Here is a 15861-nt window from a genome sequence, read left to right as displayed (position 1 = left end):
AGCTCCTCCACATTGTTTGGACTATCGGGTTCAACACTGACGTGTACTCCATGCGTTAGGAAAGTGGCATCCAATTCTCGCTCTTCATCGCTGTTAGGGGCTGGTTGGGCGGAGGATATTTGTAAAAATCTAGTTGCAGTGCTCGTGTTGAAGAGCTGTCCTAGCAGGTCATAGTGGTCTAGCCCATTTTTATGAAACTTTTTGCACTTAGGGTTGGCCTAGCAAGATGTGGTATATATGAGATTATTCACATGTGTTATATATGGGATTGTATACATGAAAAATTTACAAAATCAATGGCATGCAAATTATAAATTAAACCTATAACACTCACTACCACTGCCTGTGCCTAAGCTGCGTCACTACCTGTGACGGTGTTGGTAATAGAATCCCATCCCATTTCGATTCGACCGATTAGTTGGGCAAACACACGATGTCTTTGCTTTAACCTTTGATATTTTTGGTGTAATTAGTCTTTGCGATAGGCTTTTTTGGCTTGTTGGTTGAACTCATCTCGGACAACTATCTAAAGCCCTTTTTTGAATTGCCCAAAATGTATGTTCCCTTTGGCTTCTTCTTCAACCAAAACATCAATGAAGTGCTTATCTACAGGTGGAGGCCATAACTTCCAATCCTCAGCGTCAGATGATGCAGCCATCTAATAAGAGATACACACTTAAGCCAAAAATATCCACTAACATGGATAGTAGGCAAGACAGAGTGTACATGGTTGCCTAGTAAATTCAAGGTTTCCATTTTCCTAATTAGTTTTATGATTTCTCAGACTTGAACTTAACCTTAAACCTAAAACCCTAAACCAGTAATTGAAGAAGAGTAAAATGGTCATTTGCATAGAAAACTCTACCAAACAAGTTGTAGCATTATGTATAAAAGAAACTGATACATCTAGAGTAACACATATTCAAGACTAGCTCAAAGTAGTTATTATAGGTATATATAAAAGAGATTCTTTTGCAGACAAAGTTACATACAACATGAGGAAACAAACAAAATTATCATCACAATTATAAATGATTGATATGGAATCAAATATATAGTTTAGGCCTTTATTAATGATTTCTGAGATAAAGCCCATTTTTCAGAAGCCCATTTAACAAATTATAATTAGCTTTAATTAGATGGGCATGGAGGAAAATTGTGTCCAACTTCAAGAGCAACAATCAACAATCAACAGCAACTAAGAACAAATTTGAGAAACGACAAACTTGAACTTTGAATTCAACAGCAACATTAAACACTTATCTTAGATGAAGGAACTGCGTTGGAGGAGGATGAATACGGCGGAATGACTAAGGAGGGGGAAGTTGTGTCTGCAAGTTCCATAATATACTATGTAATGGTAGGTGTGCTGTGAAGGGCATTTAAAGTGATTTGAGACAAAGTCTGATGATGGTTTCAAAAGATCTAACAATAATCAGTGATCAAAGGTGTGGTTGGGCTATGCGAGTAAATATGGTGGTTGGGGAGGTGATCAGGCCGTACGATTTGGGGATAAATTTGTGTGAATTTAGGACTTCGTATTTGGGGGTTCTTTGCGTGTTTATGAATGAGATTGGAAGGCTGTTGGGACGAGTAATGGGGGATTCGGGTGGGTGTGTGAGATTAATGGAGGGTTAATGCTGCAAGCATATGTGTCAGGTGATGGGACAGCCGCCATGCGAGAGGGAGAGGAGAAGAGCTTCGGGAAGGATGAAAGGGAAGACACTCTGCATAGACGCGTGGGAGAGAAGAGAGCTGAGATGTCACTTCAGGTGGGCCCATTGTGTTTCATCCAAACAGTAATATGTCAAACACCATTTGAACAACAGTTGAACACCATAAACTCAAACAACAGTTGAACAACACCCCTTACCAAACACAACTTAGCGTGGAGGGGGATTTGAATCCAATGTCTCTACTGTAAATATGATTGGGTGTTAACTAGTTGAGCCACAAGACTCTTAGCCCATTTCGGTCAAATTATGTCGATTTGATCCAATTTGGTCTACTTGGTCCACTTTGGTCCATTTCAACCCATTAATTCAATTTGGTCCATTTTGGTCCTCTTTAATCTATTTCAGTGTACTTACTTAAGAACAGGAAAATACAGGTTTGGGTTGAAAGTAATATCAATTATTTGAGTAATATTAATTTTAATCATATGATAAGTTTTTATTTTCATGATAATCTCTTTAAGAGAATGAGAAATTTGAATGGTAAATTTGAAACATAAGAATTTTAGTTGTACCAAAAGAAGTTAGGAAAATATAATGAATAAAAACAATACTTATAAGAATATGGACTACTTCAAAAAATTATATATCAATCAAAAAACTAAAAATAATAAAATTATATATTTGTAAAAATAGAGAGGTGAAAATTACTTTTTATAAATTGTTTAATTTTTAGGAAGAACAAATTATCTACAATAAAATTTTGAGAATAAATTATACATTGTACCACATCTTAAAATAATTATATATTCAAACGTGATGCTTGGGTCTACTACCAGTATAATAATTAAAATTAAAGAATTGTCAATATTTACAAGTTCTAGTAGAACTTTTGATTTTGGTCAATTAGAATGGACCATTTGTCTTTAAAGAATTAAATCATAACGAAACCCATTTTCAAAAGAACACTATAATAGAGGTATTATTGGCGAGAGATTTCGAATTTATGATCTCATGGATATCATGAGGTCTTAGAAACTACTAAGCCAACTCCCGAGTTAGCAAAATCAAGCCCTAATGTCTTCTTTAAAGTTTCTCAACCGGTAGATGTGTATAAGCAGCATGATGCAAACAAGAAGGCAAGGATGAAGTGAGATGGAAGCCTTGGCATTTATGAAGCTCCACTAATTTACTGAAATGTCAAGAATGCACCACTGCATGCACCATTGCCCAGCAAAGATGGCATGGTGCTAGGCTCCAAAAAATGATGCAGCAAACATTGTAATGTAACCATGACCAACGAATGCTTCACCTGTGAAAGAGTCAGCTTTTCCCTTGCCCTACCTAAGTCCAAGGGCTAGCATCCCTGCACAAAACGTTTAGAGTTAGAAAGCATCACACTTACATAAAATTTCAATGCTCTTCTCAGTTAATACAGTGACTTGAGAATTAGAGTTTCTTTCTACTTTAGACTCTGATTTTTCACCTCTCATACTTAGGCAAAGGCGTTTTCCACGTAAACTAATGTGCGTTTTATACTTTCTACTTTCTACCTTACTTATCTGGCTATCACACCACTAACATCTACTAACTCGCTATTGATATGTTTTGATGGCATCAAATGTATGGTTAGTTTTACTAATCTAAAGACCTGTGCCTATCCAAACTAAACTACCACGTACACTTAATAAATTCTCTAATTGGACAGTAAAGATTTAAAAAAAAAAAGTTAAGTTTTTAACTTTTCATCTTGGCCATCTATATAAGGTATTGCACCCCATACAATACCTACGATATTACATGATTTACATCTCGGTACTTTCATGTATGCTCAGCCTTCAATTTTGCCTCTAATCAGCCACGTGGTTTACATCGAGTCATTGACCAAAATATGGGAAATGTTTACCATATAATAAAAGTGTGTGTATATATATACACACTAATAATAGCATTGTGCGCAGTAAATACTAAATAGTAATAATCATAATAATAATCTCACCTAATAGTAATAAAGAAAATTAACCTTTGTATTAATGGCATTGCAATGAATGGGAGTTAATTATCTTTTAGCGGACCAGACTAGAGTCCCCTAGCCCTGTCTCAGCTGCCAATTTAATGTTTGTCTGCATCACAAGTTTTCCAAGAGTTATTAAAAGTTTTGTAATTTGCCTAGAATTTTATACAAAAATTTCTTTTTCTAAATTAATTTTTTTCAACTCTTTTGTACATCAAAATCGAAGAATAATCTAAAAAATAATTCTATCATAAAAGATGAAATGTCGATACATTAATTGCTTCTCATTAATAATCATGTCTTTTACAAAGAAGACACAGTGCAATGGTAGGAGAAATTTGTATTCAAAACCAAATTTCACCTCACGATTTAAAGTACTATTGACAACACAGTGCTGGACATTTGCTTTGTAATCAAACAAGCAATCAATGAATGTAACCCCATTCTTCAAAAAAAAAAAAAAGAATGTAACCCCATTGAGTCTGGACACGTGTCTCGATTGCATTGCTCACAATAATAGAAGTTGGTTGAGTCTAATCTCTAGCCAATTCAATTACAACATGATAGTATCAAGCTTAGGTGAGGTTGACCGCATGGGATGGGGTCACCATCCCCACAGTAATTTTATAATAAGTTAATAATTTCATTTCTCAAAGTCAAACTGAGGGAGGTAACTGTCCAGTCAACACAATGCCTAGTCTGCTAGTGCTAAGGTCAAGGTGATGATGATGATGATACATTGCAATTTGTAAAATAAAACTCAAAGACAAAGGCTTAAAACATTGTTGTTATTAATGCAATGATGCTAGAAGAATCCAAAAAATGTCATAACTACCCCTTCTAAATGAGAAGAGCTGGTTTTTTGGCTCTTCATTGCTTGAAAACTGCGCTATATAGGAAAAATAATAAAAAAATTTGATTGAGTTTAATGGGACCTTCCTTTTCCTGATGGGTAAAAACTCATGAACAAAAAAAGAGTGACAAAGCTTTTTTGGCTCAGAGCTGCAGTTTTGATATTTTTTCACTTCACTCAGTAACCATTTTTTTCTTCCTCACAGTTACAGGTGACATAAGTATTAGGTACTTCGTGCTGAAAGACAAAACTCCCAAAGCCAATGTAGGAGTGATAAATGAGCTGAAGTAGGTGGGTTCCTTGATTTTGTCTTAGTTTTCAGTGGTTGAGCTCATTTCCTTCACTCTTTCTTTAGGTTGGTGTTTTCTGATTTGCTTATCAGTTACTAAGCTGTTTTAGTAATTTTTATGGCCATTTGGGATGGATTTTTTTTTTCTCCCTCTAAATACTGTTCATACCGTTGTTTTTAACTTCCCATTTAGGTTGTTGGGAATAGGATTTGATTGGTTTGTTGTGGATTTCTTTCATGGCAGATATGTACAAGAATCAGCTGCAGGAACTTGCACAGAGAAGCTGTTTCAATCTGCCTTCTTATGCCTGCATTAGAGAAGGACCTGATCATGCACCGAGATTCAAAGCTTCTGTGAATTTCAATGGTGAGATCTTTGAAAGCCCAAGCTATTGCACCACATTAAGACAGGCAGAGCATGCAGCTGCTGAAGTAGCTCTTAGTGTCTTGTCCACAAGAGGCCCTGCAAGGTCTCTCACTGCAAGAGTTCTTGTAAGTTCCTGTGGTAATATTAACATGCTCTCAATTCTAATTAGTATTTGGCGAGTTTTCTTGATTGTCTGGAGCAATATAAGCATTACTCATGTACCTCTTAATTTAGTTTTCCTCATTTCCTCTATTGTGGATTATAATGAAGGATGAAACTGGAATATACAAGAACCTCCTTCAAGAAACTGCTCATAGAGCTGGACTGAACCTCCCTGTATATACCACAATAAGATCAGGTCCTGGCCATGTTCCAATTTTCACTTGCACTGTAGAGCTTGCAGGCATGAATTTCACTGGTGAGCCAGCCAAGACAAAGAAACAAGCTGAGAAGAATGCTGCAATAGCAGCTTGGTCTGCCCTGAAAAAATGTAAATATATTTTGATTTCTTCCCATTAGTAGATAGTTTTTCATCGTCTAGTATTTGTATTTTAGCGTAATCAATGTACATTTCTGTGCAGTGCCAAACTTGGGTGCATGGACAAATAAAGAAGCAGCCACTCGTGAAGAACAGGATCAGGCGGTTGTGACAAGGTTTCTTTCAAATTTTAGACCAAAAGATGATTTCAAACAAGCAAGGAGGAGGGATCAGAACCAAGCAAAACGAAGAATGGTGAGGTCCCATAGAGACTTTAGTTGTGGTTCTTCATCCACATCTAGTAATCATCAAATACAGCATCAGCAGTGGAGGCTTTTGGATCTGTTACTTGACTCTGCCTCAGAAGGTTCATCACAAATTAAAAACTCCTTTGTGTCTCTTCTGCCTCCTCCCCCTCCTAGAACAGCTTCAAAGATCTTGCCACCAACTTCACCTAGAGACACTCCCTCTCCATACTCATCAAATAGGTCCATTCCAGTACAAGTCAGGGGCAGATCACAAATTATAACACCTCCATTGGAAGAGCATCAAAGAGATGAGGAAGAGTGGCTTGGTGGGAAATCAGATGCAATCAAGAAGCCTATTGAAAAGGAAGGTCCAAGCAATTCAAGTTCAAATTTTGTCTGTGGGGCTAGCTCAATATATAGGCAATTTCCTATGTCAAATTCTGGGAAGGTGGCCTCTTCAATGCTTGATAGCACCATTCAACATGAACAAAGCCAAATCAGAACTGGGCCTTTTGGTTCAGCTCAAGACAAGGTACCTACAAATGCCCACATGGCTAGAACCATGTACACTGGAGGGTTCAATCCTCACAGGATAGCCCCAGCAGTTCAAATCAGATCAGTGATCCCAGTGTGTGCAGCACCACCACCAATGAGACCCCAACAACCCTCAAAGCCTCCAACAATGAAAGAAACTTCATCATCAACTTTAATTCCTTCTCCTTCTACTTCAATTGGAGAAGAGGTCTCATCAGCTAGCTCAAAGTTCAACAACAAGCCACAATTATCCTCAACCTCAACTCAACTCACTTCTGAGTTCAACAAGCTACAATTATTATGAGGTAAAAAACAAAATTATAATCTTATTATACAACCTAAGCTTAGCATTTTCTACCAGTTTTTACATCATGGGTTGTGTTCTCTTAAAACTTTTTTACTATTGACCCTTGAGAACCATAGTTTTTGTGTCTTGGGTCTATGGTGAAATTTTGTAAAAGATGATATAATTAAATATAATTTTCACCTTTGACATGTATTTAGTATTTACTGCTCAAAATAGACCCAGAGAGAGAGAGTGAGTGCAATAAATGAGATCTAGGGGAGTGGGTTGCAGAAGATAAGAAGGGAAGAGAAAAAGTAAGAGAAAGAGTTAGGGGGCAGATGGGGGTATCAATGAAGGCAGTCTGAAGAGGACGAACAGACAATTTCAGCGATAAACGCAAGCAATTAAGTTACCCTCAGAAATATTTAATGGTCCTGTCTTCACCATTAATGCTCCTCTTGCACATACACAGAGAAAAAGAGAGAGAAAGAGGGCCTCTCTTCCTCATCTTCTTCCTCTCATTTATTAGCCTCTTCTTTTATAATACTATTTCTTTTGGGCTGGTTTTTGTTTTTCTTCTCTCTCTCTCTCTCTCTCTCTTTTAAATTCATTTTTTTAATGATTTTTCAATATTAAATTGTGACTACCCATAGGACTAGAGAGAAAAGTTTGGATTTTTTTTTTTTTGAATGAAAAGTAGCCGTTATATATGTGTTAAGGGCTTTGGGGGGGGGGGGGGGGGCTTACCAAAAAAAAGGCCTTGTGGGGGTACTTCATGTCCAAACGGGTCTTCTATGGTAAATTCAACTCTTATGCAAATCCTAGCTGTCCAATGTGTATTTTTAGCAATGGCCCATTTCAAAAGGTTGACCTACAAAAAGCTTTTCCACTGAGAAAAAGACTGATAAATCCTGATTATGCAGCACCAAGGACAGAGGGATCAAAAAGTCAATATAGAATACTAGAACATTACAAAATATATATATATATATATATATATATATATATAGTTTAGTTAGTTAGGTTCAAGTGTGTGGCTTGGAACAGGAACATAATTAACCAAGTAGACCTCTTTTATAAGGCTCTTGTGGCATCAAATTGGTGTCTGCCAGATCACAGTTGTGTCAATATAGAAGACAGCTAGCTCATTTTTGCATGATTCTGCGAATGACAGAGTTGTTGTCAAATGCAACAAATGAATTTTGATTTAGTTGACAAACTTCGTCCCACAATAACCTGTTCTGGGACCAATACCAACTTTGTGATTGTGATGCTTTGCTAGAAATTTAATAGCAACATGACGTTTTTATTCTAGTAGTACTGATTTCAACCAAAATCTCCTCCCATTCATTTCATTGAGAAGAAAAGTTTCGTGTTTACAGCTTCATAGATTGCCTTAAAACAAGTTTTTCGTAATTGCAACACAATTGTTATGGAAATGTTGAGTTAAAAGCGATAATAAACTGTTTTCCCTAAATAACTATTATTCCCTAACAAATACTTTTTGTAACTTAATTGGTTGACATCTTTTAGTATTTTCATGATAATTAAAATTTAAATTCTTCATCCCCGTTTTAACTATCGAAATATTTATAGTAAAAAAAAAAAAAAAAGACTTACTCATATGATTGGTATTCTTGAATGAATGTATGTCCATTTATTGAAATGCCCGTTGCAAATGACTCAGCTGTACCTATACCAATTTAGCCAACCGTTTAAAAGGATGGGGTCATGCTGCATCCATGGGTGGCATGTTCCACAAGGCTGTTCCAATGTGATGGCTGTGGGTAGACAATCCATTGCTTTACAATATAGGGGTTTTTCTTTTTTCCTTCAATATCCCTATGAAACATAAAATAAAAGTTCAAGCCATATCGTTAAGTTTTGTGATTTGAAAATATTGCTCGATTATTCCCTAGAGAAAAATTTGAATTTTAATTCATCCTCTTGCCCTTGTTAGAATTAAAAGTTTTAAAATTACATTTTATAAATATATGAAAATAATCCACTTGATATATTAAATTATATAAAAATGTTACATGTTTTTTCTAATTCATGCATCTCTTATAAAATATTATGTAATAATATATTTTATATTTGCATTTGGTTCCAAATTGCATTTAATCAGCCCTAGGCTAGGCCCTATTTTTGCAAACCATGAATTTGAGCTAGGTTTGAAAAGAATATGTTTGAAATTGAATTGAGGTATTCAATAAAAATAACACTGTATAAAATTTACAAGTTTTTTTTTTTAAATTATTTTATATTTAAAAAAAAAAAACTCTAAACATATAAAAATTTTCAAAGAAATGTGGGCATATTTTGCATGAAAATCATTTAGCATGCCAATAACATGATTTTTTTTAAGTAAAAAAAAAAGAGAGATAAAAATAACATGGCTAATATTAGTACAAAGAAACCAATTCAATTGAGACTAAAGTTGTTTAAACAAATATCAAATTGATGACTTTTTGCAAAGAAGTATTCAAAGAGTATCACCATTGGGATATTGAAATAAACTAATAATTTTTCATAAAATGCCTCTAAATTGTCTTCTTCAACCACAAAATGTGTTGACCCAACTTTGGATAGTCGAAAAGGTTTTATCACAGTGATAACATATAGTATGAAGTCTATGGACTAAATATATGTAAAGGGAGGTGAGAAGCGAAAGAAAATCAGTTACCTTAAATGAAGATAGATTACACACTCAGAATGTACTTCAACTTTTTGAATTTGGCACAATTGTGATTGTGACTTTTAGGATGCCATTTGTGGTGGAAAACGTTTTCTCACGGTCATGGCCTCTAGCTCATCTCTATTTGCAAATATATTTGTGAATGCAAGGTTCGGTAGTGACTATCTAGTTCATCCCTATTTGCAAATGTAGTTTGGCAGTACTCAATGCCATTTCTTGCTGCTGCATGATTAGGAGGTGGGAGAGGGTAGGGTAGGGTAGGGTAGGGTAGGGTAGGCTGGGTAGCTATAAAAAAAAATTTGTTTTATTAAGGCCAATTAGCTAAGGCCCCAAATTTTAGAGGAAGGCTAGTTACACAAAATTTTACATAATTTTTGCCACAATTTGTTATGAGTGGAGAAAAATAATAGTAGGTCCACATTTCCGCAATAAGACCTCAAATATTAGCTAATAGATGAACAATAATAATAATGGAATGTATACAACAAATTGTTACAATGATTTCACGACATTCCTAAATTAACATGCCAACTTATACTCAAATTTTTTTATTTAGAGAGTTTCAACCTATGATGTCCGCTCCTGATGACGCTCTTTATCATCAGACCAAGGCACCAATTGGTTTTTGGTGTAAGCAGGTTAACATGCCAACTTATACTTGATCTCACCACCGATATTTAATTTAATTAGGCACGTTGCAAATTTTTTTATTTAGAGAGTTTCAACCTATGATGTCCGCTCCTGATGACGCTCTTTATCATCAGACCAAGACACCAATTGGTTTTTGGTGTAGGCAGGAATTGAACCCCAGATCTCTTATTCAACTATCAGAGACTTTACCAGTTGAGCTAACTGGAACCCACATACGTTGCAAAATTAGTATATCCTAGTATTGCTGAAAAGAAATTGTTAAAAGTAATGTTACATTCACAACAATTTTACAACAAATCATAGGTGGTAATTTGTTATTGATAAATAAAAAAAATGATGTTAGTGGTAACACAAATAAGAAACAACAACAAATTATCACGTAAGATATTGTTTATCAAAGACAAAAAACAAAAGGGGGAGAAATTAGCAAAGTGTAAGTGGACCAGACTGTCCACTCATTTTTTTAATATTTATATATATATAAGTTGTTAACAAAAAAAAAAGAAAAAATTTGTTACTAGCAATAAACTCAATATAATAATTATAAAAAAAGGGTAAAAATCTCAAAAATGAATAAAAAAATTTCAAAAATTTTTTATAAAAAAATTATATGAACAAGAAATTCATTAAAAAAAAGTCCAAGCCATATCAATAAGTCTATTAGCTAACTTTCCTCTCATGTTTTTCATTCTACTAACTTTTGCAAAAGCATCAAGCTACAGTATCAGTGTCCTGCACATTTTAAGTTTTATTGGGCCTGCAGAAACACGTCAAAGGCCTCTTTAAGAGCCTTTTAGGTTATATGTTTGGTTTGGTCTGAGGTTCTAAATTCTTGTAGGCCTAATTCAATGATGGTTTCTAAGTTTCGGCCTCTACATCTATTAAGACAGAAAGCAGCGGATATGAAACAAAAATTGTTCTTAATTCTACAGAAATGGGCCGGCCTTTTGTGAAAAGTTAGAGGGAGGTTCAACTCACTGAGTGTCCACTTGACATGTCATTTTGAAATCTCACTTTTTTAAAATACAAATTTTTTAAAGGATAAAATATTATTCTTGTCCAACAAAGTTCATTTTTCATCCCTAACACCTAAAGAAATTTACATATCCTACTAGGTCAAGGAATGATAATAGTATGTCACTCAAATCAAAATTATTTGAGGAGTATATGAATAATTGTGTTGCCTCGAGTACAAGGTTGATTGACCTCGGTTCGTCAACAACCAAAAGTTCAAAACTTAAGAAATTTACATATCCTACTTGGCTATGGCACGATAATAGTACGTCACTTAAATCAAAATTATTTGAGGAGTATATGAATAATTATGTTGCCTCGAGTACAAGGTTGATTGACCTCGTTCATCCAGAACCAAAAGTTCAAAACTTAAGGATTTTACATATACTACTTGGCCATGGCACGATAATAGTATGTCACTCAAATCAAAATCATTTGAGGAGTATATAAATAATTGTGTTGCCTTGAGTACAAGCTTGATTGACCTTGGTTCATCCACAACCAAAAGTTCAAAACCTAAGGATTTGACATATCCTACTTGGCCATGGCACGATAATAGAATGTCACTCAAATCAAAATCATTTGAGAAGTATATGAATAAAGACAAAGTTTAGCTACAAAATTAGTTATAACCTTAGGCTACAAACTTATTTAATATCTTTTTATTGGAGATGAATTTTGACAAATCTACCATTGGATTACATCTTCTTCTTATATCCTTCATACTTGCAAAATTTCAACAAAATTAAAGATCAATAGCTGTGTCATCAATAAATTTTTTAAATTGCAAGTTTTTGTAATTTAAAATTATGCGCAAAATATAAGCTTATAGATCATATAGTAAATAATATCTGATTAATACAAAATTTAACATGTGTGTTAAGAGCATAAAGAACATGCAATTTAATGGTTAAATTTTCAAAATATGTTGTAATATTTATTTTATTGAGTGAGTTTGTAGCCTTAAACTACAACCAATTTTGTAACTAAACTTTGTTCTATGAATAATTGGGTTGCCTTAAGTACAAGGTTGATTGACCTCGGTTCGTCCACAACCAAAAGTTCAAAACTTACCATCAAGTTTAGTCTACTTAAGATATATTGAACAAGACAATTGACAAAAGGCAAACTCTTGGTAAGGAGGCCTTGAATCTTACCATTGATAGAAACCACCCACTAATTTCATTGCTAATGGTCAAATTAGCGAGGCAAAGAAGACATTAGTGTTTGAAAACTCATTAAAGAGAATTGCATTGAGATTGATTCAAAATTAGAATTTTTATCTGGTATTATTTATTTATTTATTCATATTGTGCAAATAACACCCACATAATTCAAATTAATAATAGAAAAAAAAAATAACAAACACACACAAAGAACATTAGAAATTATGTGATTCGGCCAACAGCTTTCATCCACTGGCGGTAACATGGATAAATTTTCACTATAAATATAAGGAGATTCAGCATTGGCACAAGAACATTATCAAAAAACCAAAACTCCAAATATACCCTATATCCCTTTCTCAAGAATAGACACTAATGTGCGGCACCTCTCTATAAATTAATATTGTGGCACAATTAGGTTTAAAGAAATTGAAGCCTTATATATATATATATATAGACACACACACACACTTGAGTTTATAAAAGTCAGCATTGAGAGATTCCTTATAAGAGATGAACTTAGTCAAGTTGGTCAAATGGACCAACAAGCGTAGCAGCATTCGAGCCACACCACACGTCACATAACAAATCTCTACATTGGCTTAAATTAACTCAAGCTATACCAGTAAGACTCCTCCATCACCTCCACCTTTGCCCCTAAGGCCTAATGGCATTTGTCTAAGAAAAGCATGGTGCTTTGTAAAACTCATAGGTGTCTTTCGAAATTTGAACCCTATTACTTAAAATTTGAGTATACATGTTTCGGACTAGAGAGAATTGCTAACATAGTCAATCCAAAGTGAAGTCCATTAGTGTAGACTGATTCGGCTTAAGAGAATCAGCAAAGATGTTGAAGTGGTAGTTTTAAATAATGCACAACTGGTTGAAGACAAATCAACTCAATATGAAAGAAAGGTTAACGTGTGTAATCCACTGCTTTCTTCCAAGGAATAGAATAGGATGCTATTTACTCTGGTTACACTGACAAGATCAATGTTTGGAACCTGGGGAGCTAAATAGCGACGTTTATCAGTATATGTTAATATTCTTTCCTTTTTCTTTGGTTCTCTATCTATCGTAGAGCTGGAATCTTTCGAACTCCTCACTTGGGTTATTATTATGGATCCGGTTAATGTATACCTTTAGGGCATACATTAACAAATTTGTTTTTGAAAAAATTTTATCGAGAATTGAAAAAATTGTTAAAACTTTTTCAAAAAATGGTATATTATAACAATTTTTTCAATTCCTGATATAACTTTTTCAAAAAATGGTATATTATTGTGTGCCCTAAGAGCACACGTTAATAAAATCCTATTATTATTATTATTATTATTATTATTATTATTATTATTATTATTTGCTGAATAGTTAGTTATTACTTATTTCCTCGTTTGAATTGCTGAATTGATCTATGCCTCGTTTGAATTGATCTATCAGTTATTCTTTCCTTTTCTTTGGTTCTCTATCTACCGTTGAGCTAAAGCCTATTCTTATTTTTATTTTATAATAGAGGTAATTCTACAGTACCCCTAAAAAAAGGGGTATCGTTGTACCCACTAATAGGTAACCTGTTATATCAGGATACTTTTTTTTTTCCCCATATTTAACGGTTTTATTCTCACATTGTGCAGTTCTAATATCACATGTAATAATTCTTTTCTCACATTAGGTGGTTTCCTTACTTTTTTTTTTTCTTCTCACATTTGACGGTTTCATCCTCACATTATGCAGTTCTAACATCACATGTGACAGTTCTTTTGTCACATTTAGTGGTTTCCTTATTTTTTTCCTCACATTTGATGGTTCTATCTTTACATTGTGTAGTTTCAATATCACATGTGACAGTTTTTTCTCACATTTGGTGGTTTCCTTACTTTTTTTTATTTTTTATTTACATTTGACAGTTCCATCATCACATTGTGCAGTTCCAACATCACATGTGACATTTTTTTTCTCACATTGGTGATTCTCTTACTTTTTTCCTCATATTTGACGGTTCTATCCTCATATTGTACAATTCCAACATCACATTTAATATTTATATTTATTTTATTTATATATACTATAAAACCGAAGATGTATAACCTTATGTGCTCTCTAATTGTTCTTATGCAACATCTGCAACTCTTGGTTATCTTGCCTAATTAAAATTTAAACACAAATCATCCATTTGAATGCTTAGACCTTAGAATTGTATCTTTCAATTTCCGTAATTTATGTGTGTATCAACTCTCTGGACTAAGCACTAGACATAACTAGTTGCATTACAAATGTTCTCAACAGCATTTGCCCAAGGGTCTTGCTCTTTTTGTTTCATATGAACAAATTTCCAAGAAATAAAATAAGAATATAAGATATGAAGAAATGAATATGAAAAAACTCAATTTACCTTGTGAAATTCACAAAAAAACCATGTCATTGAGTAAGCTAAGCACCACCATCACAAAAAGCAGTTCGCTTTCCCTTATTTAGCCATCTAGAAATGCCATTGATAGATTCAGCATTATTCAACATTGTTAATATGAAAATTACGGGATGTATCAAAACTTTTTGTTATTTTGATATGCAATCTCTTTAATCTTTTTTTTTTTTTTTGTGTGGATAAATCAGCTGAAAATTCTATTAGCTCAGACACCAGAAACAACATGTGATGCTATTCCCAAAACAAGGAAAATAGCAAGCCAAAATGCAACACAAAAGCTCTTAAACTCTAACGCTAGAAAACAACCACTCAAAACAAAATTCTAACCTTGACTTTGAGATGTGCAGTAGCAATAGAATTACAACGGGCTATTTTCTTTTTCAACATACTCAAGGAATCAACCAGACCGACCGACTCTCTACATCTATAACTAATAGTGTTGAGTAATTAAAATGATGTACACCAAAGAAAAGATATGAAAGAGAAACAAAGCAATAGCAACTCCTCCTTAGGAGTTAAGACATAGTAGAAAAAAAAAATTATATTTTTTATAAAAAGCCTTCCACCTTAAATACAAAGGTGTGGCCTTCTCCTCTGCTAACAAAAAAAAACCAAATTTTAGCACAACACTAACAAAAACCCAAACCCCCTGATCATCGAACACAAAGCCACAACAAGTTTAGAAAAACCAAATCCCTATGAAGCATTTCAACAAGCACTTTCTGTGCCACTTGAAAAGAAATAACCAAATTAGTACCTCTACAACATAGAAGTATTGCCAACATTGTGGTACAATGAAATTTAAGAGCAAAATTCCAAAAAATTCTCAAAAACCAACCAAGAAATTAGGGTTTTATTCTATCCTTACCTTAAAAATCAAAAGATTTGATCCTTTAAGAAACGTTCAGCGGTTGGTAAATGGGGATGCCGACGAGATGACAGTGAAATTGATGGACATAGGGAACCCATTTAAGAAGAAGGAATTTGGGTTTTGAAGAGAATGCTAGAGAGGGAGGACGGAGGGAGGATGGGGAAGAGGAACCACTGTTTTTCTTTTTCCTTTTTGGCTTTTATATGTTTACTTGGTTTACCGGTAATAAGTTTCCACAAAACTTAAATTAACGGTTAAGATTAAAACAACATAGTTTTAATGGTTGAGATTTGT

The 15861-nt window shown here is 34.1% G+C and overlaps 1 protein-coding gene and 1 long non-coding RNA gene across 4 annotated transcripts; one reads left to right on the top strand and one right to left on the bottom strand.

Moving 5' to 3' along the window:
- Positions 1–4645: 4645 nt before the first annotated feature.
- On the top strand, positions 4646–6946 carry LOC142643678 (uncharacterized). Of its 3 annotated transcripts, none has more exons than XM_075818394.1 (4): positions 4646–4831; positions 5074–5321; positions 5467–5686; positions 5778–6946. In XM_075818394.1, exons 2-4 carry the CDS (start codon positions 5076–5078, stop codon positions 6758–6760), a joined length of 1449 nt encoding a protein of 482 aa, XP_075674509.1. In that variant the 5' UTR covers positions 4646–4831; positions 5074–5075; the 3' UTR covers positions 6761–6946. The 3 variants fall into 3 exon arrangements, with proteins under 3 accessions (XP_075674509.1, XP_075674505.1, XP_075674500.1); XM_075818390.1 differs by having other exon boundaries at positions 4646–4895; XM_075818385.1 differs by lacking the exon at positions 4646–4831 and having other exon boundaries at positions 4919–5321.
- Positions 6947–10188: 3242 nt separating this feature from the next.
- Positions 10189–15683, bottom strand: LOC142643397 (uncharacterized). The gene is made up of 3 exons (XR_012845850.1): positions 15565–15683; positions 14664–14750; positions 10189–10335 (listed from the first exon to the last, which is right to left on the bottom strand). It is a non-coding gene; the product is annotated as an uncharacterized LOC142643397 (long non-coding RNA).
- Positions 15684–15861: the final 178 nt, after the last annotated feature.

The sequence above is a fragment of the Castanea sativa genome, chromosome 1 (assembly GCF_040712315.1).
Source record: "Castanea sativa cultivar Marrone di Chiusa Pesio chromosome 1, ASM4071231v1".
NCBI classification, from domain to species: Eukaryota; Viridiplantae; Streptophyta; class Magnoliopsida; order Fagales; family Fagaceae; genus Castanea; species Castanea sativa.
The sequence above is the reverse complement of the archived record's forward strand: the minus strand, read 5'-3'. Positions and strand labels throughout refer to the sequence as shown.